Source organism: Solanum lycopersicum, chromosome 12 (genome assembly GCF_036512215.1).
Source record: "Solanum lycopersicum chromosome 12, SLM_r2.1".
NCBI classification, from domain to species: domain Eukaryota; kingdom Viridiplantae; phylum Streptophyta; class Magnoliopsida; order Solanales; family Solanaceae; genus Solanum; species Solanum lycopersicum.
Genome location: NC_090811.1, coordinates 47,526,929 through 47,544,634, shown reverse-complemented (window position 1 = coordinate 47,544,634; position 17,706 = coordinate 47,526,929). Strand labels below are relative to the sequence as shown.

General features: G+C 36.7%; 1 protein-coding gene across 4 annotated transcripts; it reads right to left on the bottom strand.

Moving 5' to 3' along the window:
- Positions 1-3,586: 3,586 nt before the first annotated feature.
- LOC101256564 (uncharacterized) lies at positions 3,587-17,374 on the bottom strand. Of its 4 annotated transcripts, none has more exons than XM_004252183.4 (11): positions 17,241-17,374; positions 16,235-16,390; positions 15,959-16,084; positions 11,207-11,464; positions 6,881-7,203; positions 6,683-6,793; positions 6,107-6,594; positions 5,587-5,755; positions 4,432-4,671; positions 4,201-4,335; positions 3,587-4,046 (listed from the first exon to the last, which is right to left on the bottom strand). In XM_004252183.4, the coding sequence occupies exons 3-11, from the start codon at positions 16,062-16,064 to the stop codon at positions 3,915-3,917; spliced, it is 1,962 nt and encodes a 653-aa protein (XP_004252231.1). In that variant the 5' UTR covers positions 16,065-16,084; positions 16,235-16,390; positions 17,241-17,374; the 3' UTR covers positions 3,587-3,914. The 4 variants fall into 4 exon arrangements, with proteins under 4 accessions (XP_004252231.1, XP_025884342.1, XP_004252232.1 ...); XM_026028557.2 differs by having other exon boundaries at positions 17,201-17,277; XM_004252184.4 differs by lacking the exon at positions 11,207-11,464.
- Between the last annotated feature and the right edge of the window lie 332 nt (positions 17,375-17,706).

Here is a 17,706-nt window from a genome sequence, read left to right as displayed (position 1 = left end):
ATATACCAAATAAGTTAAATTTGAAAGAAACCCACGGAATAGAGTAATACCTAGAATTTAGGAAGAACATTGAAATCAGTTTTGAAGGAACCACTTGGGGAAAGGAGTCCCAAGAGTGAAGACTTCTCATACCTTGTTAATCCTTAAGTATAAATGGAGGAAATTATTTCTCTTTATCCCTACTAGAAGCTTTGGCCTTCTTCTTCAATGGAGTTTTTGGGTAGCGAGGAGAAGTGAGATCTTTTGGGTTTTGGAGTTATAGGGTGCAAGACTTGTTTTTCTTACTTAAAAAACTTTCTAATCATAATTGTTTTGAAGTGTTAACTAATCATTTAGTTAATTACCTAACTACCCCCAACTTAGTTGTGTGAAGACAATGAGCTCATGTGTCATCCGCGAGTCCCCATCCATGGGGCGTGGATTGATCCATGGCCCGTGCTTGGCACTTATGGTTTGGTAATGAGGGGTGAAGCCAAGGGTCTTGGTGAGGATACTAAGTCTCAACTCATGAGACCCTTCTACGGAGCACGAGTCGATCCACAAACTGTGTTACATGTTCGTGGTTTATGACTAAGGGTGAATTTTGTGAGGGTTGTTGGGTGAGGCTAAGTCTTGAATCACGATTCGCATTGACAGAGTGTGATTCAATTGATGGCTCGTGGTTTGAGTCTTGTTCATCATGTAGTTCTTTTTGACAACTTTTAGAACCAAGGGTTGAGTCCTCCTCAAGGACCCTCAGGGTGGTCCTTGGGGAGTCGTACCTGGACGTTTGGACACTAAACATATTATTTAACATATTTATACCAATTTTACAAGATTTAGTCCTCATATGACTGTTCAAATCCCATAAAAGACCTAAGAACACACTAGATCACTTTTACTAGTTTGCGGACGTCATGATCATTTTTTTTGACGCTTATGCCCTAACATTTCCAAACTAAGTTAGCTACACTAGGTTAGGTCTAGAAATACTATTTTGGTCATTTTTAAGTCATTATTCAGCATGTAAGGCTCTAGCTTAAGTCATTAGATTTACATGGTTTTACAATTGGTTATTACAGAAGATTTATACAGGGATTTGGAGTTATTTGTAAACCTCTTACTAATCTAACTAAAAAAAAGATAAATTCAAATGGCACCGCACAGCTCAGGAGACATTTTTGCAATTAAAGGAAGCTTTGACTCAATCTCCTATATTGTCTTTACCTAATGCAAACAAAACTTTCATTATTTAAATTGATGCTAGTGGTTATGGAATTGGTGTTGTCCTTATGCAAGGGACATCCTATAGCCTTCATTAGCAAAGAATTATCTCCAAGACATGCTGCTATATCAGTTTATGATAGAGAGTTATTGGTCATTGTCCAAGCTGTTACTAAGTGGTCTTAGTACTTGTCAAAGGTTTATTATAAGGATTGATCAAAGAGCTCTAAAGTACCTTATAGATCAAAAGTTGCATACAAACTCATTGTTATTGTGGTTAACAAAGTTGATGCCATTTGACTATTCTATTGAGTACAAAAAGGGAGTCAAGAAAAAAGTTGTTGATGCAGTGTCGAAAGTTACTGGGGCTGAGTTCTTGCTTTGGTGATTTTCCCAACCAACAATGATCTCTTTCAACCTATTGTGGATAGTTGACATTCTGACCCACTTACACAGTAGATTGCAGATTTTACAAGATACAAGCTAATCCTGACTTTCATAGGTAGTTTGCCTAGTTGCAAGGCCAATTAAAAAGGAAAGGAAAACTAGTGATTAGCAAGGTGCAGTGTTTAAGGAATCACATCATGTCCCTATGGCATGTTGTCCCTCTAGGAGTCATTCAGGTGTAGAAGCTACCCTCAAAAGTGAAAGGTTTCATTCAAAGGTGTGATGTTCGTCAGAAGAACAAATCTAATTTAGTTGCTTACCCTAGGTTGTTATAACCATTACCTATTTATGAGGTGGTGTGGTCTCAAATTAGTATGGACTTCATTGATGGTCTTCCCAACTCTCATATGGTCATTTCCTCCTACTAAAACATCTTTATACTGCTCAATCAATTGCTCAGGTGTTCTTTGATACTATTGTGAAATTACATGGCTTAACCAGTGATAGAGATGTTGTGCTCCTGAGCTGTTTTTGGTAGGAGCTATTTACTCTTCAAGGGTTATTATTGCATACATATACAACTTATCATCGTCAGTCTGATGACAAACGGATGTTTTGAATAGATACCTTGAAACCTACTTAAGATGTTACTGATGCTTCCAATTGATTGGCTTGTTTGCATATGGTTGAGTATTGGTATAATACTTGCTTCCATTCATCCATATAAAGCCTTATACAGCAGGCCACCTCTCTACATCTCCCTTACTTACCTAGTGAATCAGCTTCTGCCGAAGTTGACACTACCTTGGTGAATAGAGAACTTAAGTTGCAACTCATTAAGCATTATTTGCATAGAGCTCAACTCCGAATGAAACATTAGGCGGATTCCCATAGAAGTGAAAGGCATATTATTGTGGGGGATTAGGTATGTTTTAAGGTGCATCCTTACAAACAAGCGACTATCTCTCATCACTCTTTTCATAAGCTTGTTGCTAAATACTATAGTCCCTTTCAGATCACTAAGAAGGTTGGCCCCGTGGCTTACCTGATTTGTTGCCTAATTCTGTCAAGATTCACCCAACTGTACATGTCTCATTGTTAAATAAGTGTTATGAATTTCCTTCCAACGTTTCTTATTCACCGACTGTTGACTTAGCCAATCCAAATTGCCCTACTCCAAAGTCTGTTTTACACCAACGAATGGTCAAGAAGGGCAACAAAGTTGTTTAGGTATTGGTTAAATGGGTTGGTCTTCCCGCTGATGTAGCCACTTGGGGATTTACTACCATCTTGAAGACGAGGTTTCCATTCTTTGATCCTTGAGGACAAGGATCTTTTGTATTGGGGGGGGGGGGGGAGTACTGTTACAGAGGAAATTCAAAAGTTAGTTGACAGAGTTATTTAAACACTGTTTAGCTATCATAATCAATGTAGTGGTAGTTACGTTTTAGTTGTAACTGAATTTGCCAAATGAAATAAGTCAGTCAAGTCTTTATAAATAATACACCGTAATCATCAGTTACACTCATGATATGGAATATACATATTTCTCTTCCTCTTTCTAGACTCTCTCTTTCTATTCTTCTTCTTCTTTTGGTATTCTCAAGAAACTCCTGTAACAGTACTTCGATCCTCTAACTCATTGTAAATTCCTGCAATCAAGTAACAGCCAAGGCTTGTTCTAGTCAAGTATAGTACTCTAGGCTTGTAGATTAGAGAGTGTACAATTATCACGATGACCTTGTTAACCTTTTATATATTTTTGTGATTTTAGATATAACGTGATTTTAACAATGTGCATAGTATTTCGTGATTATAGATATCACGGTGATTTCAACTATGTGCATAGTATTTTGTGATTATAGATACGATGATGGTCAGGATGGATCACATAGCGTTATATCATGATGACCTCACTGATCCACATAACATTCTATGAGCATAGATATTACAACGAAGGAGGATCCATGTTAAGACAAACATAAAGTTGTGAATATGTCGCTCAAAGAGGGGTCCCTAAATATATATCAGATTCCTCCAATGTACAAGTACAGAAAGGATCCACCACAAAAATGAAGGGAAGAAACCCATGTCTAGAGCTAATGACACTGTAGAATCATTAATAACATTCATCGCAACTACAAAAATTGTGGATCTCTAGGGGAGATCAGGACAGGCATGAGAGGAGAAAGAAGAAGATAAAGAAAAGGATGCCACTCAACCGCGAGTGAGGTCATTGTTTCAAGCTAAAGGTCCTCGCTGATGTATATCTCTACCAGCTGATTCTGGATATGTCAAACCTCATTCCAGCAGTGGTAATTTCTCTATTCCTTCTTCTCTAGAACTCTAGTCACAAGACCAAGAGCGATGGTTCTTCCTGATGCTCTGAGGGACACCCTTCCAAGACCCTTACATTTAGAATGCTCTTCAACACAAATTATCCCTTGCAAAACTACCTGATCCATGACAAACAAATTAAAGTTGAGATCTCTTTTATAGCTAGCATCTTCCCTGCACCCATTCCCACCAAAGACATTTTTTTAATATATATTTACTAAAACGATAAAATATAAGCATATCAATAGACATATAGTTGCTCTTGAGAGAAACCTCAATTATAGCATTCTGCTTTGCTAGAAGACATCTAGGTGATTTCTTGGTCTCCTTTCCAGTCTTTGGATCAAGCAAGGACAAAATCCTCACAACTCTTGCAGCCTCCTTAACATGGTGTACATGAAATTCCAACTGCACATTTTCAAATATTCAGAGCTCTTGAGTTATTAGCTAGAAACAGATGTCATGCAACTCTCAATTTTGATGTAAAATGACAAGAGCTGCTACCTGAGACCCAATTAAAATTGGAACAGCAATATCCAGGAGAAGAATCTTCAGTTCCAAATGATTTGTAACAGCAATAGGATATTCAGGGTGGCACAGCACATCCCCTGCCATTACACGATTCACATCTATACCTTGTAGATTAACAGTGACATTATCTCCAGCTTTTGCACTGTTACAAACCTGAGAATTATGTTCCAAAGAACGCACAGTTGCCATTTCTCTTGATGGAATAACTAGAACCTGGCCATGTTAAGAATTTAGCGTTAGGAAAGACTATTATCCTTCCAAAAAAAGTCAACGAATTTCCATTCTTGTTACAAGGTCAAATCTTGTAGAATAAAAAAAAATAATCCACATAACAAAAATATCACCAATGGCGCATTTATTGATAATGTTAAATAATTACTGTCCACTAGATGACTGCACTGTACAAGCATTATGATCACAATTGCAGTAATAACCTAACAGCATGTCCCAACAAATCCCTAACAAGATGACTGCACAAGTATCTGTTAGTAATCTTAGTCCACTTTATATCTATCACTCTGTTAACTTGAGCCCTTATACTCTAAGTCACGGTATCTTACACAACAGGGAGAAAAAGAAGTGTCTTTGTGTTTCACCGTGTACCTATCTCATTATTGTCAATGTGCAGATGTTCCTTCCAAGACATGAAAGAAAGACATAAAACATTGAAGTAATCAAAACCACCTCAGGTTTCAATCCATGCAAAGCCTAGCTCAAACAACAACTGTCTTGAACTCCCATCCCCTCAAAACAAACACACCCCAAATAAAATTCAAAATACTTTAGCATATACAGTACGAAAAAAGTTACACTCGGAGAAAAAAATGTAGTAGCAACTTGATAGAAAATTAGGATACAAGTTTAGTTGCTTAATGCCTCATTCAGCCCCTCCTAATGACAGCACGGTATTTTGGCAGGTAAATCTGGGTGATGGTCAGACTGATGACATGATCTATAGGCACCGGTATAACTCCCTGTACAGTTATTACTCTAAAAGTTCAAGCCCTCTAAAAACATGTATATCATAAAGAAGTATCTTGTTCTAGATATGATACTTGAAGAATTTAAATGTTGAGGGTCAAAAAAAAAGGAGAAGGATCTCTCTTGCATTAGCGGGTAATTGAGTACCTTATCTCCAGTTTGAAGAGCTCCTGTCTCCAACTTCCCACATACTGACACCTGTCCTTGTGAGGGTAATTTAACGAGATCACATATCGGCATTAATATAGGCTTCGAGTAATCTCTCTGGGGAGGTTGGAGAGAGTCTATGGCGTCTAAAAGGCATGGACCTTGAAACCTGAAATAAACCTTCAGTATTATCTACAAAAGACAATGGGGGCTTCGCGAGCTATTTGTGCATGACACTAAATTACCACAGAAATTTTGACTCAACAGCACAATCATCATTTTATCTACTAGCTCGCAAATTTGGTTTGTCAATCTTGAGAAGACTTTAAATGTTTCATTTCCAATTGCATTCAGTTTAACTTATATCTTTTTTAAGTAACCTACTGTTCTACTGTTCTGCCTCAGGCAATCATAAAACTTCTATGAAAGCATTTTCTTCTAAACGACAAACGTGATAAAGTTGAAGACAGTGAGTCACACTATGCTTCCAAGTAACGCTAGCAGTTGCCAGTAAACTAACCAGGACAACAATCTTGCATCAGAAGGACTTGTCACCAAATTTTGGTTTTCCATGGCGCTCAGGGGAATCCACAATACTAATGAATCTTTAAACTTACAAGCCCGGAGAAATGTTCCTAGTTGATTCTTAATTGTATCAAACCGTTCTTTGGAGTATCCCACTACATCCATTTTGTTAATAGCAATTATTATCTGATCCACCCCAAAGCTTTTGATAAGTTGTGCATGCTCCCTTGTCTGACCTCCACTAACATCAATGCCAGCTTCAAATGCACCTATTGAAGCATCAACTACAAGAATGGCAGCATCCGCTTGTGTTGCACCTGATATCATATTTGGGACAAAGTCTCTATGGCCTGGGGAATCAAGCAGTACAACGCGGTAACTTTTTGTGTTAAAGTAGGCAACAGCCACTGTCATAGTTATTCCTCTCTCTCTTTCCTCAGCACTCTCATCCAAAGCCCAAGCATAAGCAAAGGACCCTTTTCCCTGATTATAGATAGGATATGTATCAATCAGCTAATCAAGATTTGACAATGTCCTAACAAAATGGATAAAAAGCGAACAGAAAGATTACTTGCTGCTTGGCCTCTTTTTCATATTTGTGCATTTCCTTCTGAGATATCTGCCCCAAAAGGTGTAGTAGTCTTCCTGACAGTGTTGACTTCCCAGAATCAACATGGCCAACCTACATTGTGAAACTTTTGGAGTAAGATCAGCGGATTAGACATTCTAAATGTTTGACATCTTGAATCACATAAATGTTTTGACTCACGATTGCAAGATTTAGCTGGTTCAGTTTGTCTTCTAATTGATCAGTGCATACAATTTTCTGAGGTTTAGTCTGTGATCTTGAAGGTGCAATTCTACTCTCCGCATTGCGAGGATTTGATGATACAGACATATTGCCCACATTGCTCATGACGCCATGATATCCTCTAGATTTTATAGAAGAACCTCTATCCTTCATATTATCACGTCTAACCTTCGCTGTTGATGCAGAAGAGCTAGTAGGCTCTTCAGAAACCAATTCTTTTTTAACTTCGCCAGCTATTTCCTTTTTACTAACATTTGACTGTTCGACTTTGTCGCTAGTTGCTGCAAAAGGAACAGTAATGTACACGAAAGATGTCAAGCTCTCAAAATAGAGAACAGGATATAAAATATTAGGAATTAAGACTACGTATTTTTTGTTGGTATTATTGGAGAGGTACTATAAAAGGTGGCATCTTTCTGCATATGAATTAGGGAGGGAAATTGCCAAAAGTCAGTGCATAAAAATTTCAGTTTCAATCTACTCTACATTCTCAATGACAAAAAGGGAAGAAAAGTCAGCAGGAAGGTTCCACTAAACAGGTAAATAGTTTCACCAATAAAAAAATACTAAAAAAAATGAAGAAAAGTTTGCAGGGAGGTGTCATTGAACAGGTATATAGTTAATGCCCCCAAATAACGAAATTACAGCCAATGAACATGGTCCTAGAAAGCACCCCCTAAAGATTCTAATAAAAAATTAGGACAAAGTCACGAAGATACATAATATGGCCACTGAATAATCTGTGTAGTTTCTACTTCATTATGAATATGGAATAGGGACTTCATGAAGAGCTATCCAAGAAAATCAGGACAAAGGAGGAAAATTTTGAAGGATTAAATAATGTTAAACTGGAAAGGGAGACAAGGAAAGGAAATGAACCAAGTGAACCAACATAATTTCATCTGAGTGAGAAAATTAAAAGACAAAAGGCATTTCTGTGTTCTTGCCTTCCTTTTTGGTAGTGGATATTGTAATGACCATCCTGGTCATTTCTTTTTGTGTTATTGACTTCCTTTCGTCGTTTAGAGAATTCCTATAGCAATCCAAAAACATTTATGACCTGTTAGGACTGATAGTGCGGTCACTTGGTCGTTCTTTAAAATTTTGTGCAAGTTTCTGTATTTTGGAGGTTTTGAAACTTAAACGGTCGACTTCGGTCAAAAGTTCAGAAAGACGGCCTTAGAATGCAATCTGACAGTTCCGTTAGCTTCGGAATGATTTGGTTTAGAAGGATCTTTGGTGTGGATCCCGAGGCTTTTGGGCTCATCCTGAGCCCCCTTGTGTAATTTGGCTTTAAACGGGGTTCGGTGTGGGATCCACTTTTTGTCAGAAACGATCTCGGTTGAAATTCCAACACCTCCGTTGAGTCCGGAATGCCGAAGTTGGCGGGGTAACATATATCCTTTGTGTGCATGGGGTTCAAAAGAATCTCGAGAACCCTATTGGGGATTTTCAAGTTGGGCAAAACCAGCTGATGTGCATCAAGCTGGTGCAGCCTAATTTTCCTCTTCACGATTGTGGGCTCCTAGTCGCGTTCACAATCACCAATGGTATTGATCTCCCATTAGTGAGGCCTAAGCCGCATTAGCGGAGGCCTGGTGAGTTGCCTTGTGCGATCATGGGCAAGCTACCACGTTCGCGAAGGCCTGGGCGGCTAGCCTCTACATTTGTTAGTCACTTGTTTTCTCTTCTTCGGTTCTTTTCTCCCATTGTATCTGTTGAATTGCTATTCTTATGCTTGTCGGTATTGTTTCTTCCTTGTACACACTTTGTTGTTCCAGATTAGGGTTGACTTACCTACTCGTGGCTTATAGTAGGAGCTATCTGACTCAAGTTTCTGGTAGTGACAACAACACCAACAGTACTTTGTTATTTTAAGACTTGTATACTTTTTAGAGGCTCTTGTATCTACAACACTAGGTTTTGGGTTATATTTTGTTACTTTTCGCACTTTATGATTAAGAGATCAGTTATGACTTATTTTGTCTTTTTACCTTTATATTTTCGCTAAAATGTTAAAAATGGACTAGAATTGGATAAGCGTTCACCAATAGGATAAGGTGTGGGTGTCGTCACGTCTTTTTGATTTTTGGATCGTGATAAAAAAATTCAGCTTCGGTAGATTGCATGAGCCACTTTGCTACTCTATTTCTCATTAAGTAAGTTATCAAATTAGGCCTATCCAAACCCCCAACAATAACAACAACAAATTAATCCCAAAAATAAGTCTGGGAGGGTAAACCATACGCATCTTCTCTCCACCTTTATGAAGTAGAGGTGGTTTTCAATTGACCCTCAGTATCCCTTCTCCTTTATCTGGGCTTGGGACCGGCAATGTGAATGAGCTCCAAACGCCCAACAATATCTCCCTAATTCTTTCTCCAACTTCACTTACCCTGTGGTAGTGGTTTCAACAGTGGAATCGAGAAGAATCATCTCTCTTCCTCCTTATTGCTCTTCTCTTGAAGAAGTGATGGTGTAATATTGAAATAGGAATCCAACTCTCAAAGAGGATTCATGCTGAAATAAATCCCTAGGGAGCATATATTCCAATTCTGTGTTGGAGAACACCTATAAAAGACACACTTAAAGGCTTTGGGACCAGGTTTGCCAAAATTCCTAGTGTGAACAAAATACACACCCAAACAACTTTAGAGGAACAATATATTTATTCTCACCGGACTCTATAAATTGAAATTTAAAGTGGCATTTCTATTGATAAGATTGACAACAACTAGAATGACATCCCCAGTAGCTCGTCCTTTGGTAGATTCATGGTAAACATAAAAGATCTTGTCATTTCAAACAAATGCCTATTTTTCCCTTCTAGTTAGCTCATGTTGTGCATAAGTGTAGGGACAACTAGTTTAATGGATTATTCCATTGAATTCTAGATAAACACCAAATCTTTTATCCATATATTTGTGTCATTATCCATTCACGAATTATTATGCCTCAGCATACTGCAGATTTGTTGAGTTGTTGCATTTGAAGAGGAGGACCAGAAGGCATGGTGGAGAATAACCCCACACTGCATATGGTAGAGAGTTTGGAGAGAGAGGAATAGAAGAAATTATAAAGATATTTCCAATTCCATTCAAAAGTTTAAGTGGATTGTATTGTATCTATTTGTTTTTGGTGTAAAGAAACAGGTTTAGAGGAAACAGAACAGCTTGTAGATTTTTCAAGATCTCTTTAAGAATTACTTTTTCTGTTACTACTTTTGAAGGTCCCCGGTAATAGAAGATTATTTTTTTTAAAACTTAGTAGTTTCCTGAAATACAGGATTACCACATTACTATTGTCCGAACAAAAAATAAAATGATTACGCTAGGAAAAGGAAAATAAGATCTCCTAAAGTTGTGTTAATTGATTAAAACAATCAACAAGCACACTTTAAGAATCATATTTCCCAACTAGTAGAAGTTTCATGCTGAAGTGGAGATAAGTTTAATGACTTCTTTTCTAGGACTAACATGCAAATTAACCTATCATTTCTAACTCAAGATTCATCCTTAAGACTTTGTACTTCCACACAAAAGAAAGCTTTTTAAATTGGCACGGAAAAAAGACCAAATTGTGATTGAATCATGTAAGATGGTCTAACATTGCTCCCCATTAATTGTTGAGGCCACCCCTGACATTGGAAAATTGGGCTAATACTGTCCTTCTTGATAAAGGTCAGCTATTAAAAATTAATTTGTCTGATCACTACCAATAGTTCCCCATGCATCCAAAATGTAATAACTAAACCACCCTACCTCTTGACTTTGTGTACCACAAATATATCAAAGCTCGTCGAAGTTAACGGTCCTCTTTTTTTTTCTTATAGTTCTGTGCTTCAAAGTGAACAGCATTTTGATTTCCAATGCGACATGATGCAAGTACAAACTTGGACTTTATAGACACCATAGAAACTATGCATATGCTACCAATTGAAGGAAATAATTTACTCTCTGGAGAAGCAAGGGAAATTCACTAAGAACTACCTAAATTGGGAAAATATAAGTACCATGTCAATAGATGATACAAGATATTTGCATAAGGACCATTGATGACGTCTTAAAATCGAGTAACCAGAACAAAAAGGAGAACTCCCACAACCAAATTTACCACCACATTATTTATTACTATCTATTGAGGGGAGGAAAATATGCAAGGAGAAACAAAATGCAACAAAAACATTATCTACAGAAAGTCAGAAACAGTTCTTTCCAACCCCCAAAAGAAAATTGTTTGTGAATCAATGTGAAATCTGTAGGAGACATATAGCCAGTTGCTAACCTGCGCTAGCTTTGCCACCGCCGCCTTTGATCAATGGATTACGCAGGACGCCACACATATCACATAAATTTGTGGTATCTTCATTATCAAATGTGCAAATAGGACAACACCACACCCCAGCCTTAACTAGTTCTTGTTTCGGATTTCCACATACATCACATACATTCATACTAGCTCTGTTATCAAATGTGCAAATGGAACAACGCCAGATGTCAACCTTGACCAATTCCTGCTTTGTATTTGTTTCTAGGACCCTTCCTATTAAAATTAAGCTTTTAGTATGTAAGGGACATAAACTACTGCTAAGACCAATAGTTCTGGTAAAGTAACTATAAGCATGAAAAGTTTGCAAAAAAACAAATGGAAATTTTCAACAAGTAAACAAATGTTCCCTTTGCACTCATTTATGTCACAATATGACTTGGTACAAATCCATGAGTAGAATTTATTTATATAAAATATTTGGAGATGCAGTCTATTAGTAGTTAAGAAGTTAATCTGACAATAGAAACATCATATTGGGGTTTTGATACCAATCCACCTCTCAAGACGTACTTTAGAAGAAAATATCAACAAAAGAATAAAGAGTCTGCTACAACAGTTGTCTAGCAGTTATTATTCCTAGTTTATAGTTTAGTGTCAGTCTTATCCTTTTATGTCCTCTATAGATATGTAATCAGGATTAGTTATTAGTATTATGTAAATAAGAATCAAAACTACTATTTTCTGGAGTCTTGTCCTCTCCATACGGACAACTTTATCAGTATAGTTGTGTTTAAGATACTTGCACAAACTATTTTCAGTAAATCTACTTGCTTTGTTCTATTTTGTCGGTTCTTTACTTCTGGTTACATATGTTGCAACATTGAAGGCCCAGACTAGTTGCAAGTTGAGGGGCTGATTTGGTTTTTGGTATCAAATGGTTAGCTTCTCTCAATACAATTCAAGCTAATTGGAAGGATATGTTCATAATTTTCAATAGGCAAGGGAAGCGTTACAAATTGCAAGGTGTGAGATCGACAGATTCAGCCACAACTTCTCTCCAACCTTTTAACATGGTATCAAAAGTTTCAGGTAATGCAATCCAAATCCTTTTACATGAATTCCAGTTTGTGTTTTCTGAACCAACATCTCTTCCACCATTTAGAGCACATTCTCATGTTATTCCTCCGTTACCAAAATTCTAAACCTCCAAACATCAACCTTATCGTTACCCACATGGTCAAAAAGCTGAAATTGAGAACCAAGTTGCAGCTTTATTAGAATCTGGTTTCATTCGTGGTTTGTCCTAGTTCAAGTCCCTTTGCTAGTCCGGTTCTACTAGTTTAAAAAAAATAACTCTTGGAGGTTTTGAGTGGATTACCTTAGCCTAAACAAAATCACTGTCCCGGACAAATATCCAATTCCAAATATCAATGAATTGTTAGATGAGTTACATGAGGCCACAATTTTTTCTAAAATCAATCTTCGTTTCGAATACCATCAAATTCGTGTCCAACCTGATGATGTCTATAAAACTGCCCTTCGCACTCATTCAGGCCATTATGAGTTCCTTGTAATGCCTTTTGAACTTACGAATGCACCATCCAAAAATCTTCTTATGATCCTTCATCAAAAAAATCTACTTATGATAATGAATTGCTGGCTTTGGTCCTTGCATTGCAAAAATGGAAGCATTATCTTTTAGGTCGGCACTACTGACCATTATAGCCAAAAGTATTTCTTGCATCAACGGGTGACTACTGCTGAACAACAACGTTTGTTGTTTAAGTTATTGCCTTTTGATTTCACTATTGTCTATAAGTTAGGAAGTGAAAATAAAGGAGTTGATGCCCTATTTCGTCGCCCTCAACATGCTGATTTTTTTTTGGTGATGCCTATTACATTATATTTCAGTGATTTGGCAGAAGCAATTGAAGCTGATCCATATACTAAGCAGATTCGAGATCAACTCTCTTCTGATCCGTCGTTTCATCCTGATATCTCGTTGCTTGCTAACCACTGTTACTACAAATCTCAGTTGGTTATTCCTGATTATCCTGAACTCAAAGCCAAAATTTTAGCAGTCACATGATTCTCCAACAGGAGGGCACGGAGGTTACTTGAAAACTTTCAAAAGGGTATCTGCAAATTTTTTTCTGGCCTTGTTTGAAGCATGATGTTAAGTCCTTTGTCAAGAATCGTTTGACATGCCAGTAACATAAATATGAACCATTAGCTCCAGCTGGTCTCTTACAACCTTTGCCCATTCCTGACAGAGTTTGGGAGGATATCTCCCTTGATTTCATTGTCGGGTTTCCTCCTTCTAATGGCTTTGATACTGTTCTTGTGGTGGTTGACAGGTTTAGCAAATACAACCATTTTCTTGCTTTATCTCATCCCTTACTGCTAAAAGGTGGTTGGGGTTTTTAGTAAGAAAACTGTCAGGTTGCATGGCTTACCGCGCACCATTCTTTCAGATCGTAATATTGTCTTCACAGCAGGAACTTTTTTGCCTTAGTTGCACTCGTCTCCATAGGGTACTTCCTGTCATCCCCAATCTAACGGTCAAATGGAGGTGGTCAATTGATGCCTTGAAACTTACGTTGTTTTGCTCATGACAAGCTCAAATCATGGCTCCAATATCTACCTTGGGCTGAATATTCTTTCAACAGTTAATACCATTCTTCAGCCAATATGACTCCTTTCTAGATTGTGTATGGGAGAGAACCACTACTCTAATATCCCTTTGTTCATGGAGAAACTAAAATTGTTGAACTTGAACAGCAGCTCGTGGAACGAGATCAAATGTTAGCAGTACTACGTGCCAATCTCAAGAAGGCTCAATCCAGAATGAAGTCTCAAGTTGATTCCAAGCGGCGTGACTTGTCTTTTAATGTGGGTGATGTTGTTTTCCTTCGTTTGCGACCTTATTGGCAGAAGAGTTTAGTCAAACGTCTTAATGAGAAGTTTTCACTTCGATATTTTGGACCATACAAAATTGTTCATTGAGTTGGTCCTGTTTCTTATGAATTGCAGCTTCCTAAACATCTAACATACAGCCTATTTTTCATGTCTCGTTGCTTCATCCTGCTCGTGGTTGTTCTGATATTGCTTCCCCTCCACCCGTACCACTATCGGGTGAATTGAAATTTATGGTTGAACCTTAAAAAGTTTTATCGTATCGTTGGGTGAAAGAGTCAGGAGTGCCAAATCTGGAATTACTTATTCATTGGCGGCGGCGGCCTATAGAAGAGGCTAGTCGGGAAGACTATGAGTTGCTTGTTGTTCAATTTCCTCTGTTCTGCCTCGAGGACAAGGCATCTTTTCAAGGAAGATGCACTGATACCAACCCGCTTTTCAAGACGTACTTTAGAAGAAAATATCGACAAAAGAATAAAGAGTCAAGGTTTCGACAAACAACTACTACAGCAGTTTCTAGCAGTTATTATTCCTAGTTTATAGTTTAGTGTCAGTCTTATCCTTTTATGTTCACTATATATATGTAATCAGAATTAGTTATAGTATTATGTAATTAAGAATCAAACTACTATTTTCAGGAGTCTTGTCCTCTCCATACGGACAACTTGACTTTATCAGTATAGTTGTATTTAAGATACTTGCACAAAAAATTTTCAGCAAATCTACTTGCATTGTTCTATTTTGTCGGTTCTTTAAATCTGATTACTATCAGGTTTTAAGTTTTGATTGTTCAGAATCCTTGAAAGAGGTGAAAGTTGTATAAGATACATTTACTTGTGGAAGTGTCGAGCAATTTGAAACATTTCAAAACAGAAAATGGTGTCATCTAAAGTTGAAGCTGGCAGAACCTTTTAAGAGTCATCTAACACTTAGTTTGGATCATTGTTTCATAATGTATTGTATTGTATTGTATTGTACTCTATTGTATGGTAGATACAATGTTTGGCTAGACTGTATTGTTTGTTGTTGTTTAATAACATTTCTAATTGTTTGGTTTGATCGTATCGTATTGTATTGTAATTAATAAATTTACTAAAATATCCTAATTATTCTAGGGTAGGAGGTTTGACTAGATTTAAATAATTAAGATAAAGGGTAAAAACGTATTTTCAACTATTATGTAAATATATAATTGGAAAAAGTAATTAAGTAACAATGAGAACACACCAAATTGGTTGTTCCATAAAATAGGGGTTTTCATTGTTACGTAACAACCAAATTTAACAATATAATACAATACATTTTAAGTAACAATTGAAACAAACATTGTAGGTATAGTAACTATACAATACAATACAATGGATAACAATGATCCAAACATAGTGTAAGTGATTAAGCTTTTGATATTCAATAGCCCTTAAACAGTTTTGGTAACTGAAGAAGCATTTATCCTTTCATGAATCCCTGTTAGTAGTCCAGTATGTATAGTAACTCAATATTTTCCACCAACATATTACAAGACCATATTCAACAACCAAACAACGAAAGCAGAATAGAAAACTATTCTAATCGTACAGATTCAAAACAAATTCTGATAATGCTGGATGTCCAGATATTCAAAGCAAAATGGACACAACTATAGCAAGTCGCATTGCAGTTCAATAGACAAACACAATGCGTAGCTTGCTTGCATTTGGAGAAAAACTACAATAGTTCTAAATAAAAGATGACTATGGGGAAAAGTACCTCAGAATTATCATGAAGTGGTAATCTTAATATATGATTTAACATTCTCTGAACAGAGTACATCTTTAAATATGAAGCACTGAGAAGGGCTGGAGGGACACTCACCATTTGTCTCTGCATATTCATGTCCATCGTCATAGTCATAATTGTAATCTTCATAGTCATAAAAGTCTTCCTCATAATCAACCCCATAATTTACCTTACGAGGCATGGTGACACTTTAAGATATGCCTAAAAAATAAAAATGAGATTGCATATCACTATCTACTCAATACAAATCCAGGTCATCACAGAAATGTGCAGTATGAGCAAGTTAATTCCTACAGCACAAACAAAATACATTGTGCCTGTTTCACCCTTCAATTAAGAATGTAAACATACCTCGAAGATAACCGTGTCAGCAAGTAAACATTTCAGATACGATTCAACCACCAGGAAATGCTCAGCCAAGCAATACCATTAATCCACAAAAACAGTATTACTGGGACGAACTGCTCTTACTATCCTGAGCCGGTAAATAAATCTACAGTTTCCTGTCTGACAAAATAAGCCACCAGTTCCAAATTTTCAATCGATTGGAACAAGCTTTTAAAAGTAAGATGGAAAAGTTTTGTTTCCTTATTAAATCTGCACACATGAAAACACTAATAGATGTCTTTTATCTAAAAGTTTACTTGTGTTTATCCTTATTTGATTGAAGGGATAACATTTCCATTTAGTACTAATTTTCTCCATTCCCAAGGAGAGTTGGTGACAAAGTTCTCAAGTTCTTGAAAGGAACTATATATACTAATATAAGTTGCAATGTAAACCTGAACTCTACAAAGCATTAAGCATTCGATTGCTACAGAAACCAGCACAGAGTTAACAAGGACACATTACTCCTGCTTAAAATGCCATTAACTGTGTTATTCGACCTGGATTCAGGATCACTAATTCCGAACAGAGCAAGAACTTAACCATGACAAGTGAATTGGATTGGTGTGAACACATTGTGCGGGTAAGTATTTACCCCGAACAGAGGCTCGTAAAACTGCTGACGGCTGATAAACGTTTTAGGAATTTTTAATCAATCCTAAGATTAAGAGGCACTTTATAACATCTGCTAGTCCAGAAATTACAAACATACTATCTTATTGATCAAAAAAAGTTTCATTTCATCAGTAACAATGTAAACACCTCCAAGTTAATTACTTCATCATACTTACAAAAAACTCCATTAATGAAAAATTAAAGGGTTTAATAACCCTACAACCCCTCAAAAAAAATGCAAATTAAAGATCGAAATTATAGCGAAAGAAATAAAAGGAAATCAATAAGCAGGTAATTGGGGTTTCTCCGACTTACATGTTCGGAGCTTAGTCGAAGAATTGTAGTTTAAGCTTACCTTAGTTCCAACTCCGGTGAAGTGCGTTCGTTCTCTCACACAGATTTTAAGATTTCAAAGGGGCATTTAGTAATAAATGCCTGTCACTTGAAAATCCCAAAACAAAAAAAAAAATTAATAAAACCTCACTAAATATTCATCATTTATAATAATAATATTTTTTTCCACTTAATTACTTTTAGAGCCTGTTTGGCTCAGCTTAAAAGCTTGTCAAACTGACTTAAAAGCTGGTTTTTAACTTACTTAACTGTTTAGCAATACTCAAAATAGCTTATTTTAAGTTAAAAAAAACTTATTTTAAGCCAAAAGTTAAAAGTTGGGGTAGGGGTGTTTTTTTTTTTTTAGCTTATAAGCTGTTTTAAGTTGACCATATTTTTATGTTTTTTCCCTTAATATTTTTATACAATCTCCAAATTACCCATATAATCCTAACATCTCTTTCTTCTATTTTTACCTTTTCACGTTT

Bases quoted from the DNA above. Each gene is read 5' to 3' on its own strand.
- LOC101256564 (XM_004252183.4), bottom strand. From the start codon at position 16,064: ATGCCTCGTAAGGTAAATTATGGGGTTGATTATGAGGAAGACTTTTAT. The intron at 11,465-15,958 runs GTGAGTGTCCCT...TAATTTTAATAG, and splicing joins TGAATATGCAGAGACAAATG to GAAGGGTCCTAGAAACAAAT. The intron at 4,672-5,586 runs GTACTCAATTAC...TAACATGGCCAG, and splicing joins CTCTTCAAACTGGAGATAAG to GTTCTAGTTATTCCATCAAG.